The 16708-nt window shown below is 37.6% G+C and overlaps 1 protein-coding gene across 13 annotated transcripts in view; it reads right to left on the minus strand.

Moving 5' to 3' along the window:
- RBFOX1 (RNA binding fox-1 homolog 1) overlaps nt 1–16708 on the minus strand; it is a 499409-nt gene that overhangs the window by 52073 nt on the left and 430628 nt on the right. For 10 of the 13 annotated variants that reach the window (XM_029577010.1, XM_029577015.1, XM_029577008.1 and 7 more), the window contains 2 exons: nt 6291–6365; nt 2226–2278 (listed from right to left, as the gene is read on the minus strand). The exons of the other annotated variants lie outside the window; for them this stretch is intronic. In XM_029577010.1, the coding sequence (XP_029432870.1) occupies nt 2226–2278; nt 6291–6365 (128 nt within the window). The remainder of the gene's footprint in view (nt 1–2225; nt 2279–6290; nt 6366–16708) is intronic. 13 annotated transcript variants of the gene reach the window in all.

A 16708-nucleotide genomic window follows, 5' to 3' on the forward strand; every position in this document is an offset into this window, starting at 1 on the left:
ACAGTCATGCATCTTTCATAGACATTCATAATTCAATTGCTGTAAAAAAAAAAAAAATCCTGTATTCACTCACCTCATGTTTAAAACAGGAGCTTGAGCTGATAAAGAGGTTTGGGAATGCTAGCTCTGGGCTTTTAAAGACTTCACTAGGGAATTAAATATCAATGAAGAAGAGGGGTGATGATGGGAGAATTGCATATATGGGGTAAAGCACATGCTTTTCAGTAGCTAGGAAGAAAGTGACTGAGGGTTAATTAAATAGATAGAAAGAAAAATCAATTGCCATTCATTAATTGTTCCCATCTTTTTTGTGTTTTATTCCCAAGACTCTTTGGCTAATGCAACCATTTTTCTGTGCTTGTGTCCAATACGGGTGCCACTTGCAAACTGGCTACATTGGAACATTGCATACTTTTTTTTACCTGTGGGCTGTAATGCTAACTTTTAAAATGCAAGTAGATACCGCTTTGAAACTTTCTCTCAGTACAAAAATGTGCACAGTCGCTTGCACCAAATTTTTCTGCAAGCGGATTTTTTCCTGAAATGGGTACGTGCAAAGATTTGAAAATGCTACCCATGCACATACCTGGGAACTCCTCCTCTCCATGAGGCTACAAATCTGTGCTCTGTGGAGCAATGTGCAGACTACTAGCTGCATTTAGAGAGGACAATTTTCAGATACTGGATTAACACAAATATATATATATATATATATATTTATTTATTTTATTTTTTTGCCATGTAAAAGGTTTTGAAAACTTTCCTCCCCGTTCACATAAATTTTCTGTGGCAATGTTAAAGAATTTCAAGCTTATAAAACAAATGTCTCTGTGATACGATGCATGCATGTTACAATAGGTCACATTTGGTTGCAGGTTCACAGCTTTATCTTTGAAACGCATACAAAAATGTGTCAATTATAAAGCCCCTTGAAATCTGTGCATCCCTCTGTCACCTGTATAAGTACAGAGATGCGGACCTGTGCTATGATACTTTGTAATTTTCCATAGGAATCTGCATCTGGCTCTATGTAAAGCAATGGGGTTTCCTCTGAATGACTGCAGATTACCTACAGAAATTGGCAACTTTTATCAATGTGTGTTTTGTTACACAAAAGTTGTTGTTAGTTTTGGCTTATGTGAAGTATTCCAGTTAGCTTTTAATAACATTTCACCTGTTGGAATCATAATTTTATCTGTTCCTAACTGTGCATTGTCAGTAAGACAAACCTTAATTTGCTTTGCCACTGTATCACTATAAGATTACTTTTATTAATACTGAAAAAAATAGAAAATCTCCACACTTCCTTGGTATCGTGTATTGAGTTTGTGGTGAAATATTATCAAAGAAACATAGTTGATTGCTAATGAAGGAACATAGTTTCAAGCAATTTTTGATGAAATTGAAATATCTTTAACAGTAACGTACTAAAAGATTGACCAGTTTTTAGTCTGTATCACCTAGAACCAGGCTGCCTAGGGTTTCCAAATGCCTCCAGGTTTTCAGCACAAGCTGATTCAGTCCTGGTTTTACCATGCTGTCTGGCTTTCCTTAGGTTATGGAACAGGGAAATCAAAACTACAAGTCCCTGCATGCAGTGGGGTTAAACCAGGGGTTAAGCCAGTAGGAAACCCCAAGAGTGAAAAGATAACTCCATTTTTGAAGGACAAGTAAAGACAGTTTTAGTTGTATCCCACTGCATGCATGGATTTGTAGTTCTAATTTCCTTCAGGAAAATGGGAGTACATGTTCATCGATGGAGTGGGTCTGTCTCTTCTGCAAAAATTGAGCCATTCTATCCAGAACTGGTGAAATGAAGAGGGAATATGAAAAGAAAATGGAAATGAAGAACATGCCCCATAGACTTACACTGCCAGCAGGCAAACCTGCTTTATTTACCATGTTTAATGACCTATACCTTTAACTGGGTCTTTCTTTCTAGCTCTATACCTCTTCTGATCTTACTCTGATTTTTCAGAAGCTAGGGCATTCTTACCTCTCTGGATCAAATAATACTGAAACTGGAAATAAAACATCACAGTCAGCAAAATAACCTAATTCCTTTTGCAAAAGCGAAGCCCATAGGCTACAGATACAGCTAGTAAAACTATCCCATAGATTTACAGCATGGACTGTACTCAGCTTTCTAGCGTGATTAACGGCAGCATGTGCAAAAGGATATTGAGACCTGGATGGATGCATCAAGAAGTATCAATGATTGTTACCTGAAGAGGTGTTACAAGAAATTTCATCTGCTGCAACGAAGACGAATTGATTTCTGCAAGAGAAGATAAAATTCACAATACTGCTTGCTGACTGGGAAATGTGCTAGCTGCCGATAGACTAGATGCTCTTAGATGGGGGTAGGAGAAAAGTGCTTCATTTTAATGAATGGACCAAGAACATGTGGTGATGTATTTTAGAACCGCAGAGTTATAATAAGGATCAGGAGGCAAACATGCTGGGATCTGTTCCAATGAAAAAAAAATAGCAACATTCAAATATGGATCATGGACAATGCTCGTATCAGAAGCGTTACGTGACCATTACAGATATGTCATGCTAAGAAGATAGCTCTGTGATGGACGGACAAAACTGATTTGGATTTATTGTCTCTTTAAATACAACAGGACATGGTTTACTTTCATGTTTATTGAGTGATATACTGCTTTTCAGTGAATAGCGAGGCAGTTACAACTCAAACATGCATAATTTCAAAATACAAACCATAATATGGTTGTTTTCTACTTATACATTTGCCATCTAGAGAACAATGATGGCATCCAGGTTCAGTGTTTAGATTTTGCTGGTATATTACATATTAATATATATTTTCCTTTGGATTTTTCTTATGAGGCATTAAATCCAAGTTTATTTTGTCCATAAAGTTTCAATCACTTGCAAAAGATTTAAACTATATTGGTGGGGACTAGGTGCACCATGTTGTGCAATTGCAACATATCTAGAATAATTCTATTTTTTGCAGGAAAGAATACATAATATACTGAAAAAAATTAAAATTAGGTAGCTGCTTTTAAGTTCTAACATGATGCCGACGCTACATCTTCTAAAAGTTCAGAAAGAATTATTTGAAAAACTGTTATGTCCCGTAGCATTAGAACAGGCAAAATATGTTTCAGACAATGTAGCAATAACTACAATATTAAGAGAAATTGTTAATGCAGTATTTCTCTTGCAAAGCTATATTCTGTATGATATAATATTTAAAGGAAAAATAAATGTACTTAAAAAGGAAGGAAAAGACACAAATGTCAAATCCATATTTTGACACTAGTCACTACATATGTCTATATAAGGGGGCATCTTCTGAAAGACTAAACTTTGAAAAGTAGCTTTCTTGACTAGAAAGTATATCTCCAATATCTATGCGGTATAAGATAAAGGTACTCAGTTATCGGCATGGTCATTTTAACCTTTCCTCCTTCTAAAGTAGATGTCATAAGTGCCAAGTGTAATTGGGTAACAATGTTACCACCGGGGCATTTATTTGCCTTAACAGCCCTTTGGGTTGAATGAGCTTTTAATAATTGCCAGTAAATTTTCTTTAAAAAAATAGTAGTTGTGTTTATAAAGTGCTCAGGGTTATTATAGTTTTTAGTGGCAGATAAGCACATTATTATTATTATTACTATGTAATTAACAATGCACTATGTGGCGCTTGATATTATCTATAGTTTGATCATTATCAAATGACCATAAGAAATCTTGTGATCTGATTAGTTAGATAAACGCCAGTGTGCTTCAATGCATTATATAGAACACATTCTGCTCATTATTAACTCTAGTCAAGTTGAAAGCAGCTTTTAGAATGTTTGATGGTATTAGAAAGCTGTTCTGCTTCACTCTGAGCCAAATTTAAAGTGATACAAATGAATGCACAGCACCAGCTGTGTTTATACCGAGTGTTTAGTTGTGAAATATCTGTGTAGGTCTTCTGTATGCCCATCACTTGGTTTATTTTATCATCACAAGAAACTTAAGGCTTGTGTTAAAGTGTATTTATGCTCAACTAGACACATCCAATGGGGCAACTCACATAGGCTTGACTAATTACACTGCCAGGTAGATTCTGTCTTGTTTTATTGTATAAACACTAGTATTATGCCTGAAACTCTCACATCTATGACCTAAAGCTGGGAAGTATAAACGTTAGATATGGGTCAACCTAAATATCTCAGATTTATATTTCCTGTCATGTTCTCATGTGCATCCTTTTATGGTAACTGGGAATATGCTTCTGCTATACCATTTATTGCCTATATCATATAGATTATATAATTCTATATATTGAACATAACATTGTGAATCTAAACTGAATCCTGACCACTCAGAGATCATTGCCAGTTGGATTAGCTGATTCAGAGTTATTGTAATGTGAGATTTCTGTTTGCTGTTTATTTTTGTATGAATGGTGTGTGTGTGTTCATTGCACATGTTTGCAGTGAACACTTTTTGCTATTAAATTCTGGTAAGATGTGTGGTTTAGTTTATGGTCATACTGTTCACATTATAACTCCATTGTAGCTAACTAAACAGCTACTTGTAGGAAAGATTTATAATATAAAACTGAAGTGAGACAGTATGTTTCATCTAGGGTGGGGGTAGGCAACTTCAGTCCTGGAGTGCCACAAACAGGTCTGGTTTTCAGGATATCCACAGTGAATATGCAATGGAGGCCATGCAGGCAAAAATACCTCATGCATATTCATTGGAGATATCCTGAAAACTAGACTTTTTGATGGCACTCCAGGATCAGAGTCATCAATAAATTCATAGGGATTTTTTTCTGCTATATTAGATATATTACATATGGGACAATGTCTATCACTATTATGTGTTAACTTTTTCAGTTTATTTAATTGTTTTTATACACCACTGTTAAATACAATGCCTTTCCTTACGGGATCTAGAGTAGAGAGTGGATTTCCTGCATTCCATTACTGAACTGCTACAGCTCCATTTCTACTGAGCTGTAAATTGGTTTCCCATAAGATTTCTACCACCTTAATAAACAATATGCAGATGTCCTCCTAGATTTTCAGTCACCACATGTGGGTTTTACCCTTTGCAATTATTTGTTTCACAGCATACCGTGCTAATTGTGTATGATGGTTCTATCTCACCAATGGTGGGAGAGTTTCATGCATCATGATGCAAAATGCCAGTTGAAACTGCATGCAGAAAAAAATACACTGGTTAAACCATATACTACAAAATTTCCAGAAACAAATCCTACTCAGCTTCTTTCACTGCTTCCGTACAGCCAATCCTATTACAGCAGCAGCGGCACTACCTATGGGCCTTAAAATATTAACTTGCCTCATGGTTGAATCTGTTTATTCCTCTGGTGTCATTATGTTTAGCTAAATCATATAGGCTTTTGAAAAAAATAGTTTCTCATTTAAATGTTTACTTTTTAATTGGGGAAAAAGTGTGAACTTTTTATTACAGCTGCTCCCCTCTGCTTTAAAAAGTCTCCACCCTTCAAGTCATTCTTTGGCTACTTGTATTGCCTTTTTACTTTATTAGGGTGGTACCAGCATAGGACTGGGATGATGCCAAGCACAGCAGTTATATCATTCATTGAAAGCAAGATTGACTAAGTGGGGAAGGAATTGAAAATGCTTTCAATATTTATTTATACAAAGGAATAATACAACACAGAAATGAAAGATTTACTAGTTACTAATTAAGTTATATTGAAAAAGGTTTTGATTGGATGACTGCTGTAACGGACCTGCTGCTTCAGTTTGTTTGCTTTTTTTTTTTTTTTTCCCCAAAAATGTGTATCTATTCTGATAGAAATGACTTGCTACACATGAGACCTTTTAGTTGCTTGCATGCACTTACTGTATGACTTCCAAGTCATATCTCATTAATAACATAGCTAAAGACCATTTTCTTAGCCTTTTAATTCATGAACAGGCAAAATGGCTTGCTAAGTTCAACCTGTGTTCTTTATCCTCACGATGTCAGACAATGACCAATGAATGCTTCAACATCATGAGCAAAGAGAATAAATGCTGAACCCAACCATCTGATTACACAGTGCAGAAACTTCATATGTGAAAAATGATCACTAGCTACAATACTGTAGGGAACAAATCTGGTAGAACCTTATAGGCTCACAGCAGACACATGCATGCAACCTGAAAGGGCTCAGTTTTGCTTCTTTGTACAGTGCTTTACTTATATTGTAGTATACAGATTTTTTCAGTGCCCTAGATTTTGATACATGTTTATAGGAGAGCTACAGTAGATACACTCACATGGTTCTATGAGTGTCCCCTTGGGCATTCGTAGGGTGAGAGAGCAGCAATGTGAAGTTGAGTGGTTTTGATACCCTAAGAATTAAAAAAATAAATAAAAATAAAGAACTATAACAACAACCCTAAAGACATCTGGAAATATATAAATAATAATTTTCAAATTTTCAAGGATAAGATTCAGAAATATATAATTTTAATATATATTAAAAGAGCTCTTAAGAGTTCCAGAAGCAGTATTCTCTGTGTCACCTGAATCTATTAAATGTCATTAAGGGATGACTGACAAAAATGCATATTCCTAGCCACTATAAATAAGGAAATATTTTTTTGCTCTTTTTTTCCTAGAACCGTGACACTACACTTGTGGCTTGGGAGTCACATGTGGTTTTCTAGGACCCTCCGTGCAGATGTGTCACAAGGCTAAGTTTTAAAAACACAGAAAAAAATGGAATTATACTCAAATGTTAAGATTTAAAAGAGGATAACATTAGAATATAGTGTTTTGATCTGACTCACTGCAAATTTAGCTCACACAGAGATAAAAATTGGGGAGCACTATTCTACATCATCATTCAAGTCCACTGCAAAGGAGGTGCTTTTAATGGCAGACGCTCATTGTATAGATATCATGGAAATATATGCTTTTAGTTAGCTCTCTTCATTATGATCTACAGCAAAAAGGCGTGGTTAAAACATGTGAAGAATACAACCAACAGACAGTATAAAAAGTAAAACAGAATTTACACGATTACATACAGAAATTACAGTACAGTTTGAGGCATGGGCCCGAATCATGGACAATGATTAGAAGTGCTCACAAAAAAACCAATACAGTGATGAAATGTGTTTATTGTACATCAAAGAAACACATTTAACTTTACGCACACTACTGACAATTTGGTTTTCTGCACATTGCCCTTTTTGCTTCAGTAACCCTGGATTCATCATTCCGCTATATTTATTTATGGTGGAAAGATGAGTCATGGAAAAAAAAGGGGGCAAGGGGCGATAGAGAGCAGGTAGCTGGCATCACAGCGGTACATTTTCACCCGCCACAGTTGCAGCCGTGCTGCACACTATTGCCCCCATAGCGCCACTGAGAAAGGTATAGTTAATTCTGGTGCGACTGCTGGCGATAATATGTAAAACATTATCACCCACAGCGGTACCGGCATCAACATTTTTTAACCCCACTCTAACCTCTCCCCTTTCCCTCATTTAAATGTTAACGTCGTGATGTGGTAGTTATTGCGTGTGTTAGGGCGTTATCACGCGTGATAACGCCCTAACGCACTCATTAACGGCCCATCGCGTTTTGAAGAATGACCCTGTTAGTTTGTTGCATGTGTCTCTTTCTAAAATTCTACACAAAACGTATAAAAATACTAAGCAAAACTTCAAATCAAATTGGAAACTTAAAACAGCAGTCACTGCTGTGAGCTCCAGATCTTTAAAATTGGATTTGACTATTCAAGTCATCATAAATCAAAGGACATGATGCGCTAAGACATTTTTTTTGTGGATATTGATATGGGAGCAAAACTCTACCAACTAAATCATGTTTATTATTAATACAGTGGGATAAGGTGTTACATTTCCGATGTGGAAGAGTAATGTAAAAAAATCCTACTTACTGGGAATTGAGGACAGGAGTTTTACTGTTAAGCTAAGCTCTTTGTGCCAAGGGTTGTGGCTACCTAAATATAAGTAACTTCTTGAGTGCCGTACAGCCAAATACTAACCTTTTGGTTAAATTGTTGAACACTCAGTTGTGCTGTAAGTGTAAATAAGCTAAGATACTTTGAACTGCCTGCACCTGCTGGAATATTGTGATAAGTTCATTCAGCAAGGCAGTTCCTAGCTCCCATAGCTCTAAAAACATTCCAATTAAAAACAGGAATTTAAAGTTCATTACTGTAATACTAATTATTGCAAACTGTTAAATTATATAGTAATCCAATGATATCCTAGTGTGCATAGCCTGTGTTTCAAACAATGAAAAATAACTAAATCCCTAGAGCTCTTACTACAATGGAAATAGCATATGGCAATTTCATAAATTCAAACAAATGTAGGATTGGTAGGGAACCCAAGAGTTCACATGGCCAATTCTTCTAGACCTAAGCAGAATTTACTGGGGCCCAATATTCAGCCACAATCCGGCTGCATAAGTTAGCCAGATACATTTATTTGGCTAACTTTGCTGAGATATTCCAAGAGGCAGCTGTGCCACTGAATATACTCTGCTATCATATAGTTAGCTGGATAAGTTTATCCAGCTAACTTTGGGACAGCTGAATATCTGTTCTACACTTATCTGGCTAAGTACCTGATTCACTAAGGGTTTTTCCTAATGACACAAAATGGTAGAAAAGCCTTTATGAGTCTGGTCCTAAGCTAGATAATGATAAAAATCAGTCGGCTAAGTTAGCCAGACACATGACTCCGCCCTAGAAGGCCAAGGACCTGCTTCTCGCTTAGGGGGTTATTTTCTAAAGCTTTATCACATGCATTATGGCCCTATTCAGCTGTTATCCAGCTGCATAAGTTGGATACAATTATCTGGCTAACTTGGCCGAGCTATTCAGTGACATGGCCAAGCCACTGAATATACTCAACTATCTTATAGTTAGCCAGCTAAGTTTATGCAGCTAACTTTATAGCTGAATAGCAATCCTACACATCCATCTAACTATGCTGAATAATGTTGAACATCGCCGATTATCCAACTAACTGGATCATGCCCTAAAATATGTTATGGCGTTAATGCGTTATCAATCACATGCAAAAAGTATAGTGGGTTTCAGTTAAGTTAGGGGCCATGTTGCATGGTTTTAACGCAAGAAATAACTACACCTTTTTCCCTGGCATTAAGCTGTGTGCTATGTGCAAAATGGCCATAACACAATTCGTGATTAATTTTTGGAACTGTGTTTTGGCCATTTCTGGGTGAGAGGGAGGGAGAGAGAGAGAGAGCCTTTGGGTGCACCTATTTATATCTCTATAGGTGGGCCACCTATTAGGTCGAGGTGAGATGTTAGTGGGTGTTGTTTAGGGGCCAGTTTCACATGTAAATGAGACATACGAACAGCACAGTACACCTTGATGAAGATTTGACATCATTTGGAGTGAGGAAAGTCTCACAAAGATGAAATTTCTACTATGTTCTCTCACCCCAGCATGATGGTACAGTAAAGCTAGGGTGAGAGAGCATAGTAGAAATTTCATCTTTGTGAGACTTTCTTCATTCTAAATGTTGTCAAATCTTCACCAAGGTGTACAGTGCTGCTCGTATGTCTCATTCTACATGCAAAACTTGTCCCTAAACCCTAAACCACCACTAACACCTCACCTCAACCTATTAGGTGGCCCTCCTATAGAGATATAAATACTTAACTATAAGGAGGACCATGTAGGTAGGGTTTTTTTTATTTATTTATTATTTTATTTATTTATTAACTTTTATTTACCGACATTCGTGCAGCACATCATGCCGGTTTACAGAGAACTCAGGTAGGCGATACAATAAAACAATAAAACAAAACAATGTACAAAGAATAAAATAAAAGTAAAAACCATAACAATGTAACCTTAGAACAAAATACTATTTCTTACAAAAGGACACATTAACCGATCATGATCAAAAAATAAATTAAGCCATTGTTTCTTCTAGGGTATCCATGGGTGGTGCGGGGGGAAGCTCTCTCTCTCCAAAAAATAGGACTTATTACATGGTGCACAAAGTTTACCCTGTGGTAACTTTCAAATTTCCCTAAACATTTATTTATTTAAAAACTTTTCTATACCGTCGCTAAGTTATATACCATCGCAACGGTTTACAAATAGGCACATAGACTAAGGTAAGTACCGTAAATGTAGGATATCGTACATTCTAACAGGTGCCAATAAAGTTCGGTTACAATTTCATAAATAAAATCATTATTTGAGTAATGTTGGTCAAGTTCAGGTATATTATTGAGTTACTATCGCTTTGAGATATTACTTCTTAAATGTAGGATTGAGTAAATTCATTCTCATCTGCATTACCCTGTATTTTCATTCTCTACCTTCCATACTCTTTAGTGAAGGCTTTTTTAAAGAGCCATGTTTTTAAATTTTTCTTAAATGCATTATTAACTTTTTTTGATGAATGATGAGGTAAGTTAGCTAGACAAATGACTTTGCCCTGGAAAGCTTCCGCTCCATCCCTTACTTACAAGCCGATACAGTACAGTGCACTCTGATGGAGCACACTGTTAACCTGCTCTTGGATGCGCATTTTCCCTTACCCCTTATTCAGTAAGGGGCAGAAACCGCGCGTCCAACCCGCGGCACCTAATAGTGCCCTCTACATACAAATGCATGTTGATGGCCCTATCAGGTATGCCTGCATGATTCAGAAAGTAAAATGTGCAGCCAAGCCGCACATTTTACTTTAAGAAATTACCGCCTACCCAAAGGTAGGCGCCAGCACCAGGAAAGTGCACAGAAAAGCAGTAAAAACTGCTTTTCTGTGCACCCTCCAACTTAATATCATGGTGATATTAAGTCGGAGGTCCCGAAGAGTAAAAAAAGTAAAAAAAAAGAAAAAAAAATTAAAATGGGCCGACGGCTGTCGGGCCGAAAACCGGATGCTCAAGTTTGCCGGCGTCTGGTTTCTGAGCCTGTGGCTGTCAGCGGGCTCAAGAACCGACGCCGGCAAAATTGAGCGTCGGCTGTCAAACCCGCTGTCAGCCACCACTCCTTTTGCCCGTTTCTACCGCACCACCTAATTTAAATACAGAATCACACGCACAGGCGAGTGACCTGTGCACACGCCAGGAGAGCGGGCGTTCGCCACTCTCTCCGCAGACTTTACTGTATCGGCCCGTTAGCTGGCTATAGTTTCAGCAGAATAAAAGGTTAGCCAGCTAAGTGGCAGCTGCTCACCATGCCTGGATATTCAAATGATACCACTTAACTGTCTAAGTCTGAACGTAACTGGCTAAATGGCACGGAATATTGGGTCCATTGTATTTAAATTTTCTCAGACAAATGTTGGTCTATGCTAAAACTTCCAAGGGTGAATTTCTATTACATTTCTAGATAATCTGGTCATTTACTTAACTACTCTAATAGTAAGCACTTTCTTTGGAGATAGATTGACTTAGTGGTATGGTACAGGTTTACATGTTTTCACTTTGGTACAGGTTTACATTTCTCAGATTGAATCCAGTAAAGACAGAGTCATTGCCATTTGAAAACTAAGTTGTGTGAGTTATGTGAAATGAGTTGATGGTCCTGATGACTACATTGCTAAAAATTATTATAATTTTGAACTACTGGGCAGCTGTTACTAGTCTCAGGAAGGAGGCCAAGAACTAAACAGGCAAGAATGCTGAATTATCCTCTCACTCTTAGATATGGTCCCACAAAAGTGTTATTCAGGCATTTTGACAGGGAAGTTTGAGGAAGCTTGCACTGCCACTGCATATGATGTACCTTTTTCCAGAAAATATGGAGTGCTTTGTTTTCTAGTACTGTCAATCCAGCACTTTTCATAGTTCACAAGAAATACTGTTAAAAAAAAACAAATTTAAGCCAGATCTCTCTCTGCTGCAATTTAATTACATTACTTTTTATCCTATCCTATATGGGGATGAACAACCACCAATCGTTATCATTCTTATAAACCCTCAGTTTCTTCCCCTGTATATCTGGGACTAATGAAAGGCACCTTTCGATTTCCTTTAGTCTAAGTATGCTTAATTTCTGCAACTTTCCCAGGATATTCCTCCTTTTCTAAAGATAAGCACTATGCTTGCCAATTTGTTTGCATGTTGATATTGCTTGAAACCACATCTGTTTTTACTTACATTAAGAACCTCGGAAGAAATGCTTTCAGTTTGAAGACAAGAGGAGTGACACATACTATGAAGGGCAAGAATTTGGCGTCTTTGAACTGTAGCCGACAAGGTATGACGTAGTGGTTGACGGTTGGAAAGGCAGCATGGAGACTAATGACCTCAACGAGTTTGAAAAACAGGGTTGTTGGTACAGCATACTGTTAGAAAGTGGATTGAAGAGTCAACATGGAGGCAAGGAACAACAGTCATCTGTGATTGGAAGTTATGTGAGTTCTTCCAATAGAGTATGCTATTGAGTAGTACATCTATTACTTTAATATCATCATATCTTATCAGAAAGCTTTCTTCTTAAATTTTGCCTCCTGAAGAAGCTGCTGGGGATGATTTGTGAGGCAAGACTTCCCTTGGCTAAATCCATGCTGACTATGTTCCATTAAACCATGTCTTTCTATATGTTCTTTGATTTTGATCTTTAGGACACTTTCCAATTAAGAGGAAAAAAATCAGCTCCCATTAGCAAACAATAATGGGGAAGGATAAAAATAAACAAGAAGAGAATTTTATATAAACAAATTATGCACAAAAGGAAAAGGCATTAATATGATAGGTGAACCATCATTGAAAGATTCAGAGGGTAGAGTGGCAAGTTTCTTTTGATCAAGGAAAAAATGATCAGGGGCAAAGAACTGTTATCTAATCCCAGCATGTTTAATGATACGTTAACAAGGATATCTCAGCAAAAAGGAAATACCAAAAGGAAATACTAAAGTTCAAAGTCTCTTGGTGCATCGAAAAGAAACCTTTTCTCTGCTCTTGAGTTACTTTAGATTCATCTGGGTATACCAAAATTATTTGCCCATAAAACAAAACTCAATTTTTCTGAAAAAAAACAATTTCTACAACAAATCCAAATCCTAATCAAACACAAATGAGGCTAATAAAGTCCTTCTCTCTGATACTAACTGCAGCGAGCTCTGCAAAATTGTGAAAGATCTAAACTATCCGCAGAAATGGTGCTGCCTTAAAGGTTCCCCACCTGCCCTGCTCCCCCCACCTCATGCCAGGAGGGGCGGGGGACACAACTTCTGCACAGCTAAAGTTTTTGATGAAATATTTCTTCAAAAATCCTCTCGCTGTCAAACCAGGAACTTTGGAGAAGTTCAAAAACGCAGGTTCAAACAGCTAGCCTGATTTTCCAATTCTCCCATTTTCTTTTGAAGCAAATTATTATCTTGAATCATCTTCATCTGCTTAATTACTTGAACTTCTCTTCCCAGCTCTTCCACTTTCCTTCTCAGTTTCTAAGAAATATCAGATTGAGTCTTGCAGAGGTCAGACACAGCTTTCAATACTAAAGGAACATCCATGGCAGGATTTGAAATTGTGCAGTCCATTCATTCCATATACTCTCTAATGTTACCTCCGAGGGTTTAATGAGAAGAGACAGTCAGCTTGCTCAGAAATTCCTGGAGTAGGCGAATGCCACTCAGACTTGCTTTCTCAAGCAAAGAACCTCCTACTGGCAAGCCTTCTATTGCTTCAACATTCACTTGCTGTTCCCACGGCATTCCACTCTGAGCACCAGCCCCTCTCGCTGGAAGTCTAAACACATCACCATTAAGCACAATCACCAGAACCAAAGACTCAGGCACCTTAGGTTGACTCGTAGGCTGTTGCTCAGGGGGACTCAATGAAAATTCCTCCCTGGACTGGTCCATCTCTTCTTCAAGCTGGCCAACATTGGTAATATGTCTCCCCTTTAACTTGGATGAAAGGCTCACAAACACTTCTAAAGTACAAAATCCTATAGTTGGTGGGGAAAATTCTCAGTCTACCTTTCCTCTTGGGAGGCATCCTGGCACTAATCCAGCCTCAGAGTGAATGAACAGTGCACGCCACCATCTTGACTTCTCCCCCCACCAATGCATATTTGAAAAAGGCATTCTGGGGATGAAGTTAGGGCAGAGAAACCATTTATGCACATGGGGTCAATTTTAAGACCCACACGTACACACAAACTCACTGATTTAATAATATGTGAGTGTCACTGCGTGCATGTTATAAAATGCGATGCCTCCGCACACATACGTGCCAGATTTTAACATCCACATGTGTGGGTGGCCCGCAACTCCCGTGCACAGGGGGGGGGGGGGGGAAGGAATTTTCAAATTATGCTTGGTGACTCGATCGGCCTTTTTTCCTGTCCCCTCCCAGTCCACTCCTCTGGAGCAGAAGTATCTTCCATGCACCAGTCAGCTGCCAGCATGAGCTTCCCCCAGACAGCATCTAATGGCACTGTCCCAGCCAGCCCCTTTTGAAAGGCCCATCACTTCGGCATGTAACAGGGGTTATGAGCGTGACTGGACTCTTCCGAAAATGTGCGCACCATGCGCAAGGCCCAACTACACACATAACCTCCGAAGTTTACATGCTCAAGCCTTTTAAAATTTGAATGATACATTCTAAAATTGAAAGTATGCATGCAAATGTATGCATGAACATTTATACCAGCTTTGATGTAGGCATAAATATGTACTTGTATGCCATGTAAGGTTTCTCATGTACATGTAAATTTCCAAAGCAGACTAATGTGTAGACTTCAGCTCTAAGGGATATGCTATAAAATTGGGATCCCAACATTTGTAAAATCTAATGATGATTTCACACCTAGTACATCAGAAAATTTCATTATTGGAAGGAGACAGTTATGTTACATACATAATAAACATTTGATTTTTTATTTTAGATATTTTGTTTTAGATGTGTTTTTATTTGATTTTATCTTTTACTCTAACAGCTAATTTATTTAATTTTCCTCTTTTATGTAGTTTTTAGCTGTTACTATCTTAACAAAACAATGTATTTCTTGTGTTTTTAACTTGTAAACCGTTGTGAAGGCTAAACTAAACTACACACATTTTTTATAAATGGAGTTGAGACAAATCAAACTATCCTGATTACTAATCCTATTTCTTCATTGAATCTCCATGAAGAAACTCATGTATTAGAAGAGCCTAGACTTGTTGTAAACTTTTCACTTAAGAACATACCATACTGGGTCAGACCAACGGTCCATCAAGCCCAGCATCCTGTCTCCAACAGTGGCCAATCCAGGCCATAAGAACCTGGCAAGTACCCAAAAACTAAGTCTATTCCATGCTACGTTTGCTAGTAAAAGCAGTGGCTATTTTCTAAGTCAACTTAATTAATAGCAGGTAATGGACTTCTCCTCCAAGAACTTATCCAATCCTTTTTTAAACACAGCTACACTAACTGCACTAACCACTAAACAAATTCCAGAGTTTAATTGTGCGTTGAGTGAAAAAGAACTTTCTCCGATTAGTTTTAAATGTGCCACATGCTAACTTCATGGAGTGCCCCCTAGTCTTTCTAATATCCGAAAGAGTAAATAACTGATTCACATTAACCCGTTCTAGACCTCTCAGGATTTTAAACACCTCTATCATATCTCCCCACAGCCGTCTCTTCTCCAAGCTGAAAAATCCTAACCTCTTTCTTTCATCATAGGGGAGCTGTTCCATTCCCTTTATCATTTTGGACACCCTTCTCAATAAGATAAAAACGTATTGAATCAGTAGGAGATGCTAACTTCTAGAATGGCTGGTTAACCTCAGGAGGCTTTGACTAATTTAGCCAAGAGTGAGGGGAACTCCCTATGTTCAACCAAAATCTTGAGTCAAGGGCTCCTCTAGATAAGGGAAAATAATGTTCCAACTACAGAAGGAAGATCCTACAAGGCAAATTTCCCCATTCCAAGTGATTAGCTTGCTAATATTCGAAAGAACTAGGTGCCTAACGTAAGGGCCATTTCTGTAGGTAAAACATACATTTTACAACAAATACCTGCAAAAATGACATCAATTTTCAAAGCAAACTTATGCATGTAAGATTGCTTTGAAAAGTATCACACCAAAGCTATCCACACATAAATACACCTGCTATAATTAACGGAAATGTTTAGGGAAATGGAAAAATATGCACATAAGTGCACTCCCCTCTCCAGCTCTGCCCTGGGAATATTTCTATTCAGTCTAGGTAAACTTATATGCATGTAGAACACCCTGTACTTGGATATTGAGCAGGCACATTTCTAACAGGTCATTTCATGGATAAAACAGCCACAAAAATACCTCTGGGGTAATATTCTATGAGGGTCATTTTCAAAGTTATTTCTGCAGATAAAGCCAGGGTGTGTGTGTTCATAAATGGTTTTGTTATGAATATTGCACAAGGTACTTTTATGTACATAACCTGATTTCATGCATGCTTTCATGTGCACAAAAAAACTATGTTATTCTGGGGAGCAAAATTGGGATTTATGCATGCATACATTAACCTACTCAGGTTATGCTCCGCAAAGATCAAGTGTAACTTTGTACAGGTAAGTTTCTGCTCGTTCTTAGGTATAATTTTCAAAGCAAGCTTATGCGCTTAAGTTTGCTTTGAAAAAATATGTATAACTTATGTATGTATTTACTGTGTACATTATCCGTGATATTGCAAAATTACCCTCTATGTGTTATTGAAAAAAAAATAGCTTAGTAAATCTGG

The sequence above is a fragment of the Rhinatrema bivittatum genome, chromosome 14 (assembly GCF_901001135.1).
Source record: "Rhinatrema bivittatum chromosome 14, aRhiBiv1.1, whole genome shotgun sequence".
Taxonomy (NCBI): Eukaryota; Metazoa; Chordata; class Amphibia; order Gymnophiona; family Rhinatrematidae; genus Rhinatrema; species Rhinatrema bivittatum.